At 31.7% G+C, this 13,643-nt stretch overlaps 1 protein-coding gene across 1 annotated transcript in view; it reads left to right on the top strand.

Annotated features, from left to right (window-relative positions):
• LOC145277632 (eukaryotic translation initiation factor 2 subunit 2-like) overlaps nt 1–10,279 on the top strand; it is a 51,171-nt gene extending 40,892 nt beyond the window's left edge. Inside the window, exons 8-9 of the mRNA XM_080129190.1 lie at nt 6,953–7,038; nt 9,662–10,279. Coding sequence (XP_079985316.1) covers nt 6,953–7,038; nt 9,662–9,837 — 262 coding nt within the window. The 3' untranslated portion in view covers nt 9,838–10,279. The remainder of the gene's footprint in view (nt 1–6,952; nt 7,039–9,661) is intronic.
• The last annotated feature ends 3,364 nt before the right edge of the window (nt 10,280–13,643 follow it).

Here is a 13,643-nt window from a genome sequence, read left to right as displayed (position 1 = left end):
AGTAGATATCTCCCTGCTGATGCAATTCTCTATCTATATAAGAGCCAGGTGCGTCCAAGGATGGAGTACTGTTGCTACATTTGGGCAGAAGCTGCTAAAAAGGACTTATCCTGCCTTGATAGAGTTCAAAATAGACTTCGTAGCCTTGTGGGGATGTCCTTTTCTCTTCCCTGCAACCTCTTTATCACAGAAGAGATGTTGCGAGTTAATCAAAACATAAGAATAAGCGAAGTAAATATTTTTAAAAATTAAAAAGTTAAAACTTTTAAAAAATTAAAAAAAAAAACACCCCAAAAAAACTAACGTAAGGCAAATGATCGATGTTAAATGTAAAAATCGGAAAAGCAAAAAAAGAAAACGCAAATGTGATGGAAAAAGAAAACAGAAAAACGAACGTTAAAACTCCTTTAAAAAATCTGAAAAATAAAAACCAAAAGAACACTGGCTTCAATTACCCTGTTTCAATATTAAAATTAAAAAAAAAAAAGAAATAAAAAAAAGCCATCTCACACCACATTTTCAATATTAAAAAGAAAAAAAAAGACATCTCACACCACGATTCGAACCCAAAACCTTTAGATAATGAGGCCGCGGCCTAAGCAATTGAGCTAAGACGACGTAGACAGATTGTTGTTTTTTTTTAATATTTAAAATAAATCATGTTCTGACGTCATTTGCGCATGCGTAGAAGCGAACTTGTCATGAGAGGACGGTTTTTGCTGACCCCTCTCTGTAGAAAATTGATGATTTTAGGGTGAAGAAATTAATGTTTTTGGCCAATTTTTCGATATTTGTCGGGCGAAGGTTGGAACTTTAAAATGAAACCAATCTCATGAAAATCCGTGACCTGTGTCGAAAGTTTTTGCGAGACATACAAACGCACACATACATACAAACACATTTTCGTTTTTATATATATAGAAGATAGATTTACATTAGTCAAAAAAAAGCCTAACAAACATTTTTCAAGCAGGAAAAAAATTAAATTGAACTTTATTTCAAGTATGAACATGAGTTAAGGTGGTAATTTCAACATGTTGCTTGAAATGATCTGCCGATAATACTGAGTGAGAACTGAAAATTAATGCTTGTACCCCCCCCCCCATCCACTTTCTCTCAAATCTGTTTATTTGTATATATATATATGTATATGTAATTTTTTATTTTTATTTTTTAAATAATTTCATTTTTTTGTAAAACAGCATCTGATATATATTACTCAAGATCAAAACCAATGCTTGGTAAACAGTGTATGTAGGGTATGTGTTTACTTGACTAGATATAATCTGAGTTTTTTTAATCCATTAAATTTTTGAAATGCACTCCCTTGAACCTCTTTCTGCCTTTGTGGTTAGGGGCCTGCAGTAGTGCTATAGAAAAAAAGAGCAAGTGTTGTTGATTGTTATGGATGGGCTTTTTTAAAAAAAATTTTTATTTATAAAGGCTATCTTACAATTCACCACTTACAAGATATTTTTATTGTTTAAAGAGTTATTGTAGCATGAAAATTAACGTTAACTGTAGTTAATGTAAATGAGATTTGGAAATTAAAACTGCATTTATGCACCAATTCAGTTAAACAAATATCTGTATATTAATACGATAACGTGTGTGTTTTGTGTGCCATGCTTACATCTTTTTTTCTTTCCGAGTGACTGTTTAATTGTTATGACCTTCCATTTCTTGTTATATATAATTTTAACAAGAGTTCTTCATAAGTTTTGGTCTCGATTGTAGCTGAAGAAACTCAAGTGATATATATATTTTTTTTCTTCATAAGTTTTAGTTTGTTTTGATTCAAGCTGATGCACCCAAATCATGGATATATTTTTTTATTTTAGAAATCACAACTTTATAATATATAAGAATTGATAGAAAATTGACTCTATAATAATATATATGAAATCTGCATAAATTAAAATATATTTAAGTGTATCTTATGACCGGGCTATGCCAAGCGTCCCTGGTATCTTTGATAAATACTTTTGCTGTTTTAACAAAAGTGCCACAATAATGAGGGTGTCTCCATTTAGATTGAACATCCACAAAATGCCAACATCAATATATCACATATGAAAGAGTCTCCTGTGGAATTTCCACAAAATAGTTAAAATAAATGTTCCTTTTAATAGACAAGAGTAATCTCTACCCCATAAAAAGCAAATATTCCTGTCTGTTGAGCTTTGACAAATACTTTCCTTATTCCTGTTCACTTCAGCTTTTATAATGAACATCTTTAGAAATTCTTTGTTTAATTGCACTTCCTTGAACCCCTTTCTGCCTATGTGGTTAGGGGCCTGCAACGGTGCTATAAAAAACCTGCATGTGTTGTTGCTTGTTAAAAATAGGCCTTTTTTTGCAGTAAGGTCTCTTATTCAAGCATCATCTGAACAGTTTTTTTGTCTGAAAACTTTGATTCCTTTTTGTCACCTTGTTTGAAGTTGAAAATTGAGAAAGGGATTCAAAATAAGATTTCAGACAAAATGTAATTTTTTGATTATAGATTTATATTGACTAACAAAAATCATACAACAAACATTTTTCAAACATAGTCATTCTCATTTAAAAAAAAACAAAAAACACTCAATGCCAGTGATGAGCATGAATTGAGGTTGTAATTTTGATACTGCTGCTCAAAATCCAAAATGACTTGCACAGTTGTAATCACTTTGTAAGGCACCTTCATAATTATATTCATTTCATTTATTATTTTGAATTCTCTAATAGTCATCATCGTTCAACTGACAGTTTATCTCAGTAACCTTTGTTAAGTGGCTTTTAGCCTTGATTTGATAAGTGCTGACTCAGTAAATCACCAGCTGAACTTGTGGAAATTCAATGGAATAAGAAATATATCGCAAATATGTTTGGATGAAGCTAGTATTTTTCTAAATAGCACAAAAAATTAGTTTTCTGGACAGAAAAATTAATAGCATGCAGCAAATATGAGTTTATTAACGTTTCTATGAAAATAGTGTCCATTGTATTTTAAATATCAAACTGACCTAAATTAGATAAATTATTAAGTACTAATAAATAATAAATTACAAAAAGTAATATTGTGCTGCATAGTTCAATGCAAATAATTGTAAGAGATAATCTTTAAGTTACTCCTTCAGTCCAGCATCTCTTGTCAGAAAATGTTTGTTTTTCTTTGTTTTTAACATAATGTTTCATGGACTTCATTTTTTGGTAAAAAAAAACGCATGTCAAAACTACTACAAGTTCCCTTCTTACACCATTACAACAATGATTATATATTGTTATAATGATATTCAAAAGAAAGTCACTCATTCTTGTTCAGGGTTGCCAGATTGGTCTTTTTAAAGCTAAATTTAGCAAATTTGGCCTTTTTTTCAAAGTGTACATACTAACTAAGAAAGGAACATTCAAAATATTATATAAATTAAAAAAAAAATCACTTGGTCATTCTGTAAGATTCTTAATTTTATATCATTGCTTACTTGGTCATGGTTCCATTACTTTGTTCTGTCTTATCTAAAAGATCCGCGTGTCTTTATTTGAACAATTAACCTCCTCCAATCATAATGCTCTGTTTTGTTTCTAAATTTTAAACGGTATGCCTTGGTTTATTTTATTTGGATTATTCAAATGACTGTTATCTTAGATGTTGTTCTAATAACATTTCAGCTTTTTTCATGTCCGTCTTAGTGCATTTGCAAATTTGTATGTAATTTTGAATAGAAACCATTGTTTAATCGATATGATTAAATGATTTTTAATTGTATTCCTAGTATCATCAACCTCTAGAAAACTTACTTAGAACCAATTATTAATTAGCATTTTTTACCCGTTGTACCACAGTAGTTTTAATAGTACAAATAATTCAAATTATTAATCCTCATTTCAAAAATTCAAAAATATTGTAGCCCTCAATTTCATAACTCCACTCTTTTACAGTTCAATTATTACTATTTCCTGAACTTTTAAGGTAGTACATCTCAGATCTTTTAGATAAGACAACAAAGAAATGGAACCATGACCAACTAGGCAACGATATAAAATTAAGAATCTTACAGAATGGCCAACGAGTTTTGGCAAATAGCAAACAGGATCCTGAACAGAAGCATGCGTTCTATCCCAACCATCATCAATTGACCTGAGGTCATCTCATCAGCATTAGACAAGGCCAAACTATTTGCCCAGAACTTTGCAGCTAATTCTACCCTATGCGACCAAGGCCATCAATTCCTCGTATTTCCTCCTATAACAGACAACACGCTATGCAACATACAAATATCTGTGCGTGAGGTCGCCAAGCTAATCAACTGGCCCTGACGGCATTTCAATTATAGTGTTGAAAAAGCTTCAACCAGAACTTGCCCCCATACTTACAAAACTGTTTAAGCATTACCTTAAGGAGAATTGCTTCCCAACACCCTGAAAAACCTCATCAGTATGCCCTGTATTTAAGAATTCAGGTGATAAGTCATCTTCGTCTCAGTACAGATCAATAAGTCTCCTGTGTGTCATGAGTAAGTTGCTGGAATCCATATTAAATTGAGAAGTAGTCAACCACCTCAGCAGAAATAACCTTAGTGACATGCAATATGGTTTCTGTTCTGCCAGATGTAGAGCAGATGTGCTAGCGGTTATATCTCCTAGGATTAGTGAATCTCTCGACAAAAGCTTCCTTTCTAGGGCAATTGCTCTTGACATATCAAAGGCATTTGATAAGGTATGGCATAAGGGCCTACTTCACAAGATTTCTAGCTATGGTATAATTGGAAATGTTTTCTCTATCATTAAATCATTTCTGTTTGATAGGCTCATAAGAGTAGTGGTCGATGGACAAAAATCAGAGGCCCGCAGTATTAACGCTGGTGTCCCTCAGGGGTCCATCCTGGGTCCAACTCTCTTCCTGATTTACATCAATGATCTCCCAAAACACATATTTAAATCATTCGTTGACATCTATGCTGATGATACGACCATCTATGGCAACACATCTAAGGCCGTGAATGAAAAAGTTCTCTCTAATTCTCTCTCCTTTGATCTTGAGCACATGGTACAGTGGGGGAAAGGGTGGCTGGTTACTTTTAATGCATCTAAAACCAAGCTTCTATCTTTACATCGTCAACGCTCTGATCCCCATCTGACATCAATTGAAATGAATGGCTCTCGTCTAAGGGAGATTCCATGTTTTAATAAGCTTCTGGGATTGACCATTACTCCTGACCTGAAATGGAACATGTACATCAAGTCTGTTGCCAAAGGTCGCTGGAAAAATGGTAGGATCCTTCTACCACCCCAGAAGATATCTCACTTCTGGGCAGGAGCTGCTAAAAACAGCCTATCCTGCCTTAACAGAGTACAAAATAGACTTAGTGGGGATGCCCTTTTCTCTTCCCTGCAACCTCTCTCCCACAAAAGAGCCGTTGCGAGCCTCTTTGTTTTATCGTTACTTCTATGGCAAGTGCTCGTCTGAGCTCCAATCTCTGGTCCCCCCTCGCCAATCTCTCACGATAAACACCTGTTTAGCTGAAACCACTGTCAAAAATTTTCCCCACTCTTTATCTGCCAAAACCAAAACGTAGATTCCATGAACAAAGCTTCTTTCTTAGAAGTGCACGCCAGTGGAACTCTCTTCTGTCTGCCTGTTTCCCGTCTGATTACAACTTGGATTGGATGTCTTCAAGTCCAACATAAACAAATTCCTGATGAACCGCCCCCCCCCCCCCTACGTAAGACACTTTATCAAATCTCCAATACTAACGATTACTACGATACTATCCCATTGATTACTGTACACACAATAACCCTTATCCCTGAGTGGCTCCCGGGACTTGATAAGTGGTGACCTCCATGTAAAAAAAAAAATCCCTAAAAACATTGGCGAGTTTTCATCTCTTACCTTTTTAAAACCTTATAATTTTTTTTTCTTAAAGTGCACTTCCTTGAACCTCTTTCTGTGTATGTGGTTAGGGGCCTGCAACGGTGCTATAGAAACCAAAAGCCAGTGTTGTTGCTTGTTAAAAGGGAACCTTTTAAATTGATAAGGTCTCTCATTCAAGCTTCGACTCACAATTAGTTTAGTCTAGAAGCTTTGCTGCGATCCGAAAGGCTAAGAATATTAACAAGTTTACATTATTTGGGTTATTCAGACTACGATTCTCATCTTGGTTGTTATTTTGACATTTCAGTTAACCTTTGACCTTCATCTGCATCTTTTTGAACTGAGACTTATATACAAAAACAAAAAATTGTGTTGGGAAAAATTTGCCCAAACGTAATTTGAAAGATAGTAATTCATTCAAACAAGTCTTGTTTTGTGTTGATTTTTCTAAAAACGTTTTTATTTATAGAACCAGGCCTTTTTTATCTACATTTCATGAGATCTTTTTTGTTTTTTTACTGTTATTACACGCAAAACAATGTACAGTGCAACTTGAACATAAAGGGCTACTTATTTGGCCCCAAATCTGCAGCGACATTGTGTAGGGAGTTGAGCAGAGAGATATTGAGTCACATTACATTTGAATTTCTACATGTTGGTACAGTAAGGTAAGCAGGGACCCAGGAGAAAATTTCAAAGTCTAGCAGTTTGAGATAATAAATTATTAGAATAGGAGGGATCTCTAAATGTATGGGTGGGATTTTGCGAGTTGTCAGGTTAGTCGAGGGTATTTACCTTAAGGGGGGGTACAAGTGCTTTAAGTTCATCAGAGCGCATTCTATTAAAATACTTCTAAAGCAGGTACAGGGATGCAACAGAGGTTGGAGTTTGGTTGATAGTGTGGAGCCTATAAAGTTGGAGATTCTTTTTTGGATCCTATCTAAGAGCAAAAGACTAATAGCCGATGCACCAGCAATACTTCATACAAGGGCAAATGGTGGCTTTGTAGAGATATGGAATACTCCCAGGTGTGAGTAATTTTCTAGCACTCCGCTACATGATTGTTAATGATTTTCTTTCTCTCTTTTTTTTTAGTGGCTCTATCGATGGCAACAACCAACTGATCATCAAAGGTCGATTTCAACAAAAACAAATAGAAACTGTAGTTAGGAAATATATTAGTAAGTACAATGCTTTTTTTTTTTTTTGCTGCAATATATTGCCAAATTCTTTAATTTTGTTTTAATGAAATGAAAGTTTGATGTAGAAACTAAAGTTTTTCTGATTGAACTGTTAAAAAAAACTCTTTGCGAATTGCTTGTCTGATAAAATGGAAATTCTCTTAATTTATACCACGTGAACACAGATAAACTTGTGCTTTTCATCTACAAATACAACCAAATGAAAATTTGGTACAAGTTTAGGGTTCAAGCTAATTAAAAACAAAATACAGAAAAAAAACATGAAGATATTGTATTCCAAAAATCACAAATTATCCAGTTTTTTTGTTTTTTTTACAAAGAAAATTATATTTTATGAGAAAGCAATCTACTATGCTTAATAAAGGGATACAACTCAAGGCACTGGTTAATTTGCCTCTTATTCCTGTAATAGCTGCAATGATACTATTAATCATGAAATTTGATCAATTAAAAAAGTTGATCAACTTGTGATTTTTGGAATATGATATTTTCATTCCATGACTGGTATGTACATCATAAAGATTTTTGTATTAGATTGAAACCTGGAATTATATTGAAATTTTATTTAGTATTGCCTTCATTCCCCCCCCCCCTTTTTTTTTTTTTTTTAACTAAACAAAAAAAATAATAGTTTTAAGATTTGTATACTTTTAAATTGTCTTTACACCTACGTGTCTATAAAATTCTTTTGCATCACTAATTTAATCATTTCACATTATCATTCAAATTTTACGCAGTAACCTTTGCATCCCTTCATATAAACATATCTATTCTCTACGGACCTGTCTCATGGAAGAGTCAGTATTAGTATTTCTCTATTCTATTATTAGTTTCAACTGAGCTCTAATCTCCAGTTCTTCCAGCCTTTGTCCACAATTCCCCCGTATTAAAAAACGAAAATAAAGAAAAATCTATTATGTAGGTACCCGTACTGAAATGGAAAATATTATGTTCTAAAAATCACTTAACTTAATAAAGTACTTTTATTTTTATTTAAAAAAAAATCAAATGTTATTAGTAATCTAAGAATAACTGTCTTGCCCACAATTTTTAAAACCGTCTCGAGAAACGGGGGGAGATAAATCAACAATATTTCATACTTGCTGGATTTATGTAGTAATGCCTAATTAATCACTTAAAAATGATTTTCTTTATAAAAATAAAACTATTTGTACAATTTGTGATTTTTGAAATATATTTTCATTTCATCATTAGTAAGTACATCATACAGATTTTTATTTTTTAATATAGGCAAGATATTGACAAGAACCATTCCTCTTGGTAGGATATTCTAACCAAGAACTTGTCTTGCTACCACCACAACAAAATTTTCCTTCCTTTTCAGGTGAAATATCTATGAACAGTTTCTTTCTAAGAACTTCCCATCATAACTCACTTCCACATACTAGAAAATCAAGATCCCTCCCCCAAATGTATACCATGTTAGGAACCTTATCAAGTGAAACATTTTTTACTTGACTGTTATGATCTTGCACGAATTCGTTAACACTACAAGGCCACAAACTTAAAAGAACTTTTTAATAAAGAAAATCCTAAAACCATTCTAAATTTCTTAAAACGAGCAAATCTTTACCATAAAGTATAAAAACCATCAAATAACAAACTATACCAAAACATTGCCCAAATATACCCAGCAAAAATCGACTCTAAAAGTATCAAAAATTTCAATCTTGTATACAGCATTAAAGTACCCAAAGGAGGTTGATATGCTGGTTAAACAAAGAAGAACTTCCCATAAATAGAATATTATCACAGGACTGTTACCCTGCAGACTACAACATTACGTTGTTTATTCTATTCATCATTTTCAGTCTCATAATTAGGGCCATGACAACAATATCATTGTTTTGACTCTAGTATATATCTAACACAGTTAGGCACAGTTAATCAACCGAGAACCACATCACTATAAAAGCATATAAGATATCAATGCATACACACTTGAGTCAAAACAATGAAAAGAATATGCTGTTGTCCTAGCCCTACTCATAATCATCATTTAACTGATAATACACCTTGCTAATCGCTATCTTCGAGTAGCTTTTAGTGGTAATTTGTTTAAAAAAAAAATGTTGCTGCTTATCCAGGTTTACACCTAGATTAAGTATTGATATCAGAAAAATTAGCAAAAAAAAAAAAAAAAACTTCCTTGTTAGGGGGGAAATAAATACTATTAACCAAAAATTACAGGAATTTGTCTAGTAGATTTGTTTAAAAAAATAACTTCAACTTTTAGCTGTATGTGGAAAATGGCCATTTTTATTTTGTCATGCAACAATAAGATGCATCCACAGCAAAAGGTTGATTTTATTTTCTAAAACAATACTACTGGACAAATTTCCATAATTTTTGATGAACAGTATTTTCCCTCACAAGTAAGTACATTTTGTCTATTTTTGACATCTATAATCACATAATCTGTGTAACCATCGAAAAGCACTTTTTTTTCTGTTCTGTTAATGAATAAATCCATCTTGAATGATGGAATTGAAAAACAAAACTGTTTAGAAAAGATTTTATTACCTTTTCATATTTATTTATGATTCTAAATGAAAACATTTTTTTTTCTCCCCACTTGCAGAAGAATATGTGACGTGTCATACCTGTCGGTCCCCTGACACGCTACTCCAGAAAGACACCAGACTTTTTTTCTTGCAGTGCGAGTCGTGCGGTTCTCGCTGCTCTGTGGCCAGTATAAAATCTGGTTTCCAGGCCGTGACAGTGAAGAGAGCAGCCATGCGAGCCAAGAATGCGTAAAAATCAATATTACATCTCCCCCCGCTCCACACTTCTTCTCCGTCTCCTCCTCCTTTCCAATGAAAAGAAAAACAATGCAGTTGAAGTTTCGATTAATGAATTTTTTTTTTTTTTTTATAAAGTTCATTTAGTCTGTTTTACATCCAAACAATCACATGCTAAAATGATTAACAAAATACACAAACGTCTCAAATAACAAGGTATGTGCATTACTAATAAACTTTATTGGATTGATGGAAACGTTTGAACAAATAAAACTATTGAATGCATTGGATTCAATTTCTATGTAATAAATTTATTTACATAGAGAACACAAACCAAATACTAAAGAGGAGTCAGAGATTTGTGTGTACACGCACACATACACGTGCTCATATATGTATATACATATATATATGTATAAGGCAGACAAAATTTACAAAATAAAAATCAAACACAGAAATATGTTTTGTCTTTATTAAGGGCTTCTTGACACTTCCACGGTTTTACAGATTTTCAATTGTTTTGGGATGTTTTACAATCCACAGCAATTCCCAAAAAGTGGTAAAAAAAAAAAAAAAAAAAATTACACCTATAACAAATGTTACCATAGCTAATAAAAGTTACTTTGCAACTTATCTGCATCATTTTTTTTTTTTTTTTTTTTTTAAAGTAATTTTAAATGCTTTTTATTTCATCATCTTATATGGCTTCTAAATTTCCAACCAAAATTGCTACAATCTTGTCCATCTTTTTTGGCCGGGTCAGCCTCATTTTAGGTTATCCCAACTTTTGGAAGTGGGGATGGCATTGGAGAGTCCCATTCAAAGAAGGAAAGCCCTCTTTTTTTTTTGGGGGGGGGGGTCATTTTTAGTGATATTTTTTTTTTTTTATTATTATTATTAAAAAAAAAAATTCTGTAAAGTCTGGTTATAGGGTTGTTGTTTTTTTTTTTCTTTTTTACCATAAATATTTCCAAAAAAAGATTGTAATTTTATTGAACACATTTACTGAGGTGTGTCATGCCAAGAAGTATCCTTTGTTTTTTTTTTTTAAATGCCTGCAACGAAAGATCCACTCACCATTTAATTTGTAAGTTTGTTTTTTTTTTAATGCAAGAATAAACACAGATAAATTTTGTATAATTTTAAAATTACATTGATTAGTTCAGTTGTTGTAAATAGCAAAATTTTTTTACAAAGTAAAGATATTAAACTTAATTGGGTGCTGGTCTCATGTAGAGTGTTCAGATTTTAGCTGCATTTTCACATCGCGAAAGACTAGCTCCGCTAGAAACCCACTGCCGGTGTCGCACAATAATATTTCCTTTTTATGGGCCGACGAAAATTAATGTTTACTTTTTACAATTTATACAAGTTTTTATTCATATTTTGTGAAAACTTGAAATTTCACTTTGCTTTTTAAATTTTTTTTTTTGAAAAAGAAAAAAAATTTTAAAAAAACTAAAACGTATACAGAAAGGTGCACTCTGTTCACTTGTAAAATTAAAAACTTTAGTCTCCTCTGGATAAGTGTTTTTTTTTTTTTTTTTTTTAAAGTTACAAGTTACAACTTATAAAGGATAAAACACTCGAGGATAAGTTTTTTTTGTTTTTTTTCCTTAAAACTACTAAAATTATCTTTCTTTTAACGAATCGCAACTTAAGGATAAAACACATTCAAGGATAAGTTTTTTTCCCCCTCTAAAACAAAGCAAAAACAACTAAAACTTATCCAGAAAAGGCTCGCCTTGTTTACTCTTAAAATAATAAAATTGTTTTTTTTTTTTTTTTTTGGGGGGGGGGGGGTCCCCTGTAACTTACTAAGGATAAAACACACTCGAGGATAAGGGTTAATGAGGTAGCTTTTAAACAAAGTGCGTCTTTCTAGATAAGTTTTAGTTTTTTCCAAGTCACCAAGTCACTAATTATCAAGGATAAAAGTTGATAAGTTCAAGTAAATGATACAACAAAACGAAAAATGGCATAAGCAAATATATACTACAAAAGAAAAAGAATTTTGTTAATAAGGCAGTTCAAAGAATTTTTTCAACAATTAGTATTAGTGCATGTCACGTGTGTAAAATTTGTGTCTGGAAAAAAAAACTTTTTTATTTTTTTTATTTTGCTAATTAAAAGACTAATAAAAATATAAGAAGCTTCTTTTATTAGACTCAATGTACATGGCTTTTGTCTTTCGCTTTTTTCTGTTTTAAATATATCAATTGTACGCATGGAAAAAATAAAAATTAATTTTATTTTAGTAAGAAGGATAACAAAACATTTTAGTAAAAAGATAACAAAATAGTAATTCGTTCTTACTAAAATAATAACAGGAGAAATATATCTTTTCTGGTAATAATAAAAATAAAGTTTGTTTCATTGTTTTTGAGTTTCTGATTTGATTTTTAAGTTTTAACTTTTATTTGACCAGACATCAACGTATGCCAAAAAACATTATCCTCAAATGCGTTTTATCCTTGATAAGTTGCGACTTAAAATTAAAAATGGGATTTTTTTTTTCTTATGAGTGAACAGTTTTTTTTTTTTTTTTTTTTTTTTTTTTTTTTAAACAAAGTTATTTTCAAGTTTTCAAAATAATTATAATTCAACACAAATTTGTCGCCCCATAAAAGGGGATTATTTTTGTACGACACCAACTTCTAGTTTCTAACAAAGCTAGTCTTTCACAATGCGAAAATGTGGCTAAAATCTGAGCACCCTACACGAGACCAGCACCAATAATTGATTTACAAAGTACTAAAATAAATCCAGGGTTTGTATTACTGTATACAGATTCGAAAAAGTTGTCAAAAAACAAATATATAACAAATAAATGTTATCAAAGCCAAGATAAATTACTTTTCTACCAAACTGGATATAATTTTCGTGTTTTTATTCAATTTAACATGTTTATTCAGCTCAAAAAGCATACAGAGTTTTGGAAAATTCAAAATGGTGGCCGACTCTCTCTTTAACACGGTAAGTTCGGGAAAAGGTGTTATAAATAAAATAAACTAGACAAAATACTATTAAAAAACCATCGAATATATGTCAAGTTATGTCACGGTAACATATATTGAGCAAATTTCTAACAGTATTTTGTCTAGTTTATTATTTATTACACCTTTTTCCGAACTTACCGTGTTAAAGAGAGAGTCGGCCGCCATTTTAAATTTTCCAATACATCGGTAAACACTATGCTTTTCGAGTTGAATAAACATGTTAAATTGAATAAAAACACGAAAATTATATCCATTGGTAGAAAAGTAATTTATCTTGCCTTTGATAACATTTATTTGTTATATATTTGTTTTTTGACAACTTTTTCGAATCTATGTGTACAGTGATACAAACCCTAAATCCATAATTTTATTAAAAATTTCTTTAGATTTGTTTCAGCTTTGTAATTTAAGTTGAAAAGTCTTTAAAAGGGGGGGGGGGATAACATGCTGTTTAGAATATTTTAATTATACAGAATATTTTTTAAACATTTAATTCATATTTGAATTTTATTGGTTAATTTTTTTTTTATTTTAGGGTAAACTAATTTGCTATAATGATTGTCAGTTTTCCTGCAAGTGACACGTAATGCCTCTCTTAAATATTTACTTATTTTTTATTTTTTTGTGAAAAACAGTAGATAACCATTTTCTTTTTTTACACTTGTAAGACGTCATGGAAGGATGAGCCAACTAGCAGACCAAGATCTTTTGTCTCATTTATGTCCTTGTGCAGAGCAGTGTCTCTACCGAAAGTAAGAACCGTGTCGGAAGAGTAATTTATTGCAATATGGTGGTATTTATCGACATTAAAGTATAAGTCCTA

The sequence above is a fragment of the Euprymna scolopes genome, chromosome 6, assembly GCF_053919585.1.
Source record: "Euprymna scolopes isolate OS-2025 chromosome 6, ASM5391958v1, whole genome shotgun sequence".
Classification (NCBI taxonomy): Eukaryota; Metazoa; Mollusca; class Cephalopoda; order Sepiida; family Sepiolidae; genus Euprymna; species Euprymna scolopes.
The sequence above is the reverse complement of the archived record's forward strand: the minus strand, read 5'-3'. Positions and strand labels throughout refer to the sequence as shown.